This window comes from Pteropus vampyrus, unplaced genomic scaffold (genome assembly GCF_000151845.1).
Source record: "Pteropus vampyrus isolate Shadow unplaced genomic scaffold, Pvam_2.0 Scaffold135, whole genome shotgun sequence".
NCBI lineage: Eukaryota > Metazoa > Chordata > Mammalia > Chiroptera > Pteropodidae > Pteropus > Pteropus vampyrus.
The window spans coordinates 664,490-672,136 of NW_011888916.1; the positions used below are offsets into that span (position 1 = coordinate 664,490).

General features: G+C 44.5%; 1 protein-coding gene across 9 annotated transcripts in view; it reads left to right on the plus strand.

The window, feature by feature from the left end:
* The window catches only part of ST3GAL3 (ST3 beta-galactoside alpha-2,3-sialyltransferase 3), a 182,023-nt gene that overhangs the window by 96,855 nt on the left and 77,521 nt on the right, over positions 1 to 7,647 (plus strand). For 5 of the 9 annotated variants that reach the window (XM_011367534.2, XM_011367533.2, XM_011367531.2 and 2 more), the window contains one exon: positions 6,075 to 6,167. The exons of the other annotated variants lie outside the window; for them this stretch is intronic. In XM_011367534.2, coding sequence (XP_011365836.1) covers positions 6,075 to 6,167 — 93 coding nt within the window. The remainder of the gene's footprint in view (positions 1 to 6,074; positions 6,168 to 7,647) is intronic. 9 annotated transcript variants of the gene reach the window in all.

Sequence of the window (7,647 nt, forward strand, 5' to 3'; positions counted from 1 at the left end):
TTTAAAGAAATGAAATATAGAAACAAAATTGAATGGGAGCAGCCACAGATCCCTGGTGGAGAGTCTCTGAGCATTGCCTATACAGCTCAGGCTAAAGCATTTGTAAGAGCTTACTGGAGAGCATCCTCCTAGTTAAAATGAAGTAAATTGCAAGGCCCTGGAAACAAAGATAAACTGCAGTAATGTCAGCTCCAGAATCACTAACCAAATAGCAAAGTGGCCTGTTTTATTGAAAATGTGTTGCTATGTCCAGTACCAAGAGTGGAAAGGCAGGACCTCCAGAGCTGAGAAATACCGCAAATTCCAGATGGCTCAGATCAAGCAGTCCCTCCTCTCTTAAAGTTGTGGAAGAGACATCAGAGAGTGCTGCCGAGTTCATCATACATTGCTGAAAGTGAGGCAAAAACTGTAGAGAAGTCCAAGTCTGCTTTGGAGTTCACAAAGAGCAAAGGGCCACTGGTACCTAAGGCAGGATGGATCAGCAACACCTCAAATGTGAGAGAATGAAAAGACTGATGATAATGCTGGAAGAGCCAGCAGACATCTTTTAATGGGCTTGGAAGGGAGAAGCAGCCAGAAGAGATAAAACTGTCCTTAGGGAGAAAGTTTAAGCCCTTTCTTCCATTTTCTCTGAAGTCATGTCATTGTTCCAGAAACAACCCTCTGGTAATTAGAGAAAAGCATCTTCATTAGGAAGGTGAGAGGGAATAGAATTGAAGAAGCAGTTGCGGGGTGAGCTCTGTGTTGAGGATTCTTATCTGTATGTTCATTCAAGTCCTCGCAGCACAATAATATTGACTAGCTTTAAGTTGCTATGTTTGCTTGAAAATAAACTAACATTTATTAACCATTATTTGCCAGGCATTGTGCTAGGTATCTTACATGGTCTTATTTTATTCTCACAACCAGTTCCTTGACCTCTACATTAGTAAACGAGCATGTGGAATGAAGGAGGGAGCATAGTAGGGGGCCGATCTGAGTGTAGTCCTCTTTGAGAGGGTTCTAGAAATTAGACCATTGGTCACAAGATGCCCATCACTGATCTATAGAGTCTTGAGGAGTAAACCCTGAAGTCCCTTCTTCATTTTCCCTAGCCATCACCATCTCTCCCCGATACTCCCTGTCAGTTAACCTCCAAGTCAAGGTAACCAATTAGGTTCAGTCCAACACACATTTTGTTCGGTACTTATATACTCTGTGCCATGCATGGTACTCTGTGCTATACGCTGCATTCAATTTTCATAGACTAGGAGAGAAAGATATTTAAATGAACAATTACTCTTCAGTGTAATAAGTATTATGCCATAACTATGTCCTAGTCATTATTGTATCCCTAATCCCAGGCCAATGTCTGGCACATAACAATGAGACTGTTATAGTTAGCATGTATTGAGAAATAACTATATGCCAGGAATAATACTAACCACATTATTCTCAGCATAATTATCACAACAATTTTACAAGGTAAGTACCAGTATAGTCATAGTTTTAAAGATGTGGAAATTAAGGCACAGAGCAATTAAATAATATGCCCACAGTCACACAGCTAGTAAGGGATAGAGCCAGGATTTAAAATCCAAGCAGAGTGACTTATGTTGCCTCTAAATATTTGTTGAGTGAATGAACGAGTGAATGAATGAATGAATAAGATGAACTAAGGGAAGGAGATGGGAGAGAGAGTGTGTAGGAATAAGTGAGCAAGCTAAGGTGAAAGTCAGCTCTAGGTATAATGGAGTCCATGGGCAGGATAGGTTGGTTCTACTTGGGGAGGAAGCAATTGTGAAAAGCTTGATAAAGGAAGTGGTGTTAAACTGATATTACAGGATGAATAGGTCATCACTGGATCACTGGCCAGAGCAGGGCAGGGTTCACAGAGCTAGGCCAACCTTACTTTTGTATTAGATCCTTTCCCCCTCTTACCCACTGAGGACAATTCTTCTACAACTGTTCCATCTCCACTGCATCGTGAGTTTTCTCTTATCTTAAGCAGCTTATAAACGTGCTAAAATATTTCCTAACCTCAAAAAACATCTTTCTTGCTTCCTTCCTCCAGCTATTGCCCTATTTCTGTCTCCCTTTATAGCAAAACTCCTAAAAATAGTAATTTATATTCCATGATTCCAATTCTGTTTTCTCTTAAACCCAGTGAAATCAGCATTTCAACTCCTCTCCCCTCCCCCCGCCCCACCCCCCCCACCACCACACACACACTCCAGTGAAACAGCTCCTTTCAAGGTCAGGAATAACTTTCATGTTGTCAAATTCAGCTGTCCATCCTATGGCCACACATTACCAGGCCTATCTAGGGTTTGACACAGTTAGTTTCTCTGTCCTTAAGGCAACTGAGGCATCACACTCTCATTTTTCTGGACTGCTCCTTTCAGCCTCTTGCAGTGCTACTCCTCGCCTCCCAAATGTTGATCCTTATAAAGCACACTGCCATCGAGGGACTCTTTCACTGGAAATCATTCAGTCACTGTCCCCTATGACAGAATCCAAACTTGAGCCAAGCGTTCAAAGCCTTCATGACCTGGCTGCCTGCCTCTGCCACCTCATCTTTCACGTAACATTTGTGTGGTGCTCTAGAGCAAGGGTCCCCAACGCCTGGGCCGCAGACTGATACCGGTCAGTGGCCTGTTAGGAACCAAGCCACATAACAGGTGAGTGGCGGGCCAGCAAGAGAAGCTTCATCTGTATGAGCATCCACTCCCAAGTGCTCACCTCACCACCTCAGCCTCACCTCAGATCACTGGACATTAGATTCTCATAGAAGCACGGGTCCTTGGTGCCAAAAAGATTGGGGACCGCTGCTCTAGAGGATAGCCAGCCCCTCCAAATGTGCTTTCTCACCACATCCTCCCCAGATCCCTAGGAATCAACTGGTTCTCATTTGTAGATGAGGAAGCTGTGAATCAGATTTTCCATGACTTGCCTAAGGGCACACTGCCTGCTAGTGTCCTCTATGAAAGTTTCTGACTCCAGATCCTATGCTCTTTCCATTTACAACCCATTGTTTGGCCTGATTTCTTAAATTCGGTGCTTTTGGGTGAAGCAGAGGAGTGGAAGTCTGGTTCCTTCTTTGGGATTCCAATCTGTCCATCTGGATTTCCTCTTGAAAGTGCAATAGTTTACACTCTTCACCCCAGGGGCTCAGTAGTCACGTTTGTAGGACAATGGGTGCTCTTACTGGTTGAAATGCTAAACCTCCCAAAATGAAAGGCCAGCTGCAGAGTATGAGAAGAACAAGGGCTGAATGATTTGATCAGACATCTGTGGAGGCCTCCTGGCATTTGGAGTGTGAGTGCCTTAGAGAAACTAACTATTCTAGCCCGAGGGAGTTGGCGACTGTTAATCTTAGTGATTTTGACCGCTAACTGCCCCAGAGGTCCCAGCCTGCTGTATGACTCAGAATCCCTAACACTCCCCCTATTCTTCTCTCATTGGGATGGTCAGGAGGCCAGTTCTAAGGCATTTTAATTTGGTAATAATTTGGCCCACTGTACCCGGGACTATGTATTTTTGAAGTTACTGTTGCTTTCTGAATAAAAAGGTTAATTTAGAGCTGCTCATCCTTGATATGCGACTACCTTGCACTGCCATGGGAAGAGCCTTCCCTGATTCATTCTAGCTCCCCTGTGCTTCAGCTTGCCACTGCTCCCTCCTCTCCATTATAGATTACCTGAGTCCCTGAACCCTTATTCTTAAAGTACCTTGCCAAAAAAGGTAGTGGTGTAAACTAGAGAGGAATAAGGTAGCCAAAGTTTTGTCTCTTGTTATACATGTATTTTTGTAATGCACTGTGTCAAAGATGCAGCTGCTGTCCATCTTTCATCTTCTTGGTGAAACTTTCTTGAATTGAGAAGGACCACAGGAACCCACTGTGCTAAGCAGGCAAACAGATGATGGAGGATCGGGAGACAAGAATATAAGGGACTCATAGTGCCTCACTGCTCATATGCACACAGTCAAAGAGCTGTGCTAAGCCTTCTTGACCCTTTCTCTACCCCATCTCCAGTTGCACTGAAGACTCATGTGCTGTCCCCAGACTCGGTGCTTCTCTCTGTGATGGCACTTACTGTGACCCACACTGGTGGCAGTGCCACGTTCAGAGCTCCTATACTCTTGTTAGAAACAGATTCAAATCTGATATCTGCTACTTACTTGCTGTATGATCTTGAATAAGTCTCTTCATCTTTCTGAGCTTCTGTGTAAATTAATAGCACCTACTCACACGGCTATTGAGAGGAGTAATTGAAAAATCTATAATGTTTTAACCACTGCGCCTAGTCCAAAAGCTTTCAGTGAGTTTAGTAATGGAACTAAAGCTTATATTTCATTTCTGAAGCACAGCTGTTTACATAAGAAAATATTGTTATGTAAATTCTATATTTCATTTCTGAAATACAGCTGTTTACATAAGAAAATATTGTTATGTAAATTTTCTTGTTAAACCTTTGACTTTCTTTTGCCAACCAAATAAAGTCTCAACTCTGGCTTGTCACTCAGCATTTGCATTTCAGGCTTTAAATTTCATTGGTAGGGAGGGCTAAAAAATGTAGATTTCTAGAAGGAGTTGCACACGGATATGACAAATTTGTCTAAATTCACTGAGCAATTACTCTGTGTAAGGCCCTGAGGTAGGCCCTCAGGGGCACATGAGTGAATCACATATGACACACAGTAGGCAGTGGCATCATCGGTTCTGTCTCTGCAGTATAGGCACCAGCCTCCCTGCACCTGCCCCCCATACCACCACCCTGTATGACCCCACCCAGTCCCTGAAGAAGGCAGCCCTGAGAAAAGGCTTTCCACCAGGCCTCAGCACAGCAGAGCAGCTGGGCATTAGAATGATCAGAATTTTGGCAGCAGGCCCAAGGGTGGAGGTGGGGAAGGTTGGGACGGGGAACTGGCCACCAGCCAGGGCTTCCTCAGGTGCCCCAGCACGTAGGGCCTCCAGCCCAGCAGTCACTGAGTGTGTCCTGTTCTTCCATTGTGGTTTTCTCTAACGTGCATTGGGCAGAGTTTCTGGTGGCAGGGCAGTGACTCCAGCCTGTCATTGAAGCCCAAACATGTGAAGTGATCTGACTACAGTCACACAGCAACAAAGCCAGGGCTAGAACACACACGTCTTCTGAAAAATATTCAGCAATCTCTGACTTGTGGGTTCCTGAGATTGTCTTGGTTTTAGTCCAAGTACAGTAAGACTGTCAATGTCATTTTGTTCCTTCAGAAAATTATAGGGGTCTTCTGTAAGAAGACTCTGAGCTCGGGAATTTCCAATATAATGAGGGAGACATATTACCAACAATTATAGCACAGTACAGCAAGTGCTAAGGGGGTAAGCATGTGATGTGGGTGGTAGGAGGTGGACTATAGGAGCACAGAGGAGGCATTAAGCCCACTCTGGGTGTCAGGGAATCACTCCCAGTGAGGTTGACATCTAAGCTTATTTGTGAAAGACCAGTAGGCATAGCCAAGTGAAGGACAAGGAAGAACATTCCAGGCAGAGAGAACAGAAGAACAGGAAGCATCCGCAACTAAACAGTAGTAATGGTTACAGTAGTAGCCCCAACATACATATGATCTATATTCGAGGCACTGTTAGTGGTTCCCACTGGCTGGATCTATGTGTGGAGAGAATCAAAGCAGATAAGGCTGGACGTATAGGAACATAGAAGAAAGGTTGAGAGGGCAGTGCCTCTGACTTTATCAAAGCCTGAACAGCTCTCTCCTAGATCTCCATGCTCGACTCTCCCAGTCCAGGAGCCTTGATGAGTTCCCAGTTTCTTTGGTATCAGCTTTACTGCAAAGAATCCATGCAAACCCAGTGAGTTCCTTTTCCCAAATTCCATTGAGGGGCCTTGCTTACTTATCTACCTTTTCCTTTAGGGTTTGGGGAGTTTTTCCACCCCCCACCCCACCCCCCGATGCCTTGGTGTAGAAGAGGGGCTTAAGCGCTGTTTGTAGGGAATGAAGCTTCATTCAAGGTTTAAACAACTACAGCTCTTCATAAACTAATATCCCACTGACTGCTCAGTGCCTGGCAAGCTATGACTTTCCTTCTTTTCCCATAGGCCTGTGGAATTAGCCACCAAGTACGCAAACTTTTCAGAGGGAGCTTGCAAGCCTGGCTATGCTTCAGCCTTGATGACTGCCATCTTCCCCCGGTAAGTGCTCCTCTTTATTCCCACTGCCTAGACAACCTGGTCCTTGGCACAGGAGTCAGAAACCCTGCCCTCGTGGCAAGTGAGGTGCTCCAGAGAAAAGGAGATTCTGTTGTAACTTCCCTCATGTGTCCTCAAGTCTGTGGGTGCCTGGAAAAGACTTTGCTTTTAGTTGGTTCCCACCCCATTCCCACTCTGTTGCCCTTGCTATACCTATCCGCCTGCCAGCACAGCTCGTTTCTGTGGAGGAGAGAGAGAAGGTAGAATTTGTGTGGTTGCCCTGTGGAAGCCAGGTATCCAGAGGCAGCCAGACGAGGCTACCCAGCACAGACGCTCCTAGTCATAGGATCAGTGGCCAAACTTTTTTGAAAGCTAAGACCAACTACGTGGCTTCAGGGAAGCATATCCAAATAAAGTAGGGACCAAAGAGCAGTTTCTGAGGCTGGCTGTTCTGGCGCCTTCCCTCTGTCCATTTTGCGTCTGGATTCCTGATTTCCTTGAGATCAGGCTTGCTGAAAGAAGCTGTACCAAACCCTGGGAGTTCTTTTACCAAAGTCTGCTGAGGGGCCTTGCTTACCTATCTGCCTTTTCCTTTTGGGGTTTCTTTTCTTGAAGCCTTAGTGTGGAGAAGGGCCTGATGTGCTGAGATTGTCTTCTCTGTAGGCTGGAATGCAGTGAGACTGTTGGGGTCATTTTGTTTTTGCAGAAAGTTTTGTGAGTGTCTGACCTGGAGGAACTGGAGGAAAGGCTGCTCAGGACCCTTTGAAAGTTGGGATGTAGCATTTGGGCCACTGGAGGAGCCCTAGGGGTGGGCTCTGCTCACAGGGGGAAGGGCTTGCACCCCATCTCTTAGAAGACTCATGTTTGGGCACACAATGTCCTTGCACAGGAATGCTGAAAAACAGTTTGCCCAAACATAAATACAAGATACTTGGGTTTTATGCTCCTTTTCTTTTTATAACATGAACGATACAAACTTAGCTCCTCGTATAAAACATGGGCTCTGCTGGCTGAATATCTGATGTTCAGATAGAGCTCTCATTGTCCAGGGTTTGCGTCTGAATTGCTTCCAAATATTTTTGCTTCCCCCAGCTATTTATTAAGCACCTCTTAAGTGTCTAGCACTATGTTCCATATTTTCTTTCATATGTTTTCTCAGGCCTGCATGACTCAGTTCCCTGGGCCAGACACCTGTGACTTTCCTTGACCTGTATATAGATTTCTTTTACTTTTTCTAATTGAAAATAATACGAGCATGTGGTTTAAAAAAATAAATAACTTAAACAACACAAAAGGATATATACTCCCACTCCAGACCCCTTCCCCAGAGATAGTCTATATTACCAGAAATGAGAAGATATTGTATTTATTGTTCTATATCTTGCTTTTTACTCCTGTGTGTATTAGAGATTAATTATTCTATTACCAGCATATATTGATCCACCTTATTTTTAAACTGATTGTGTAATACATAATTGAATGC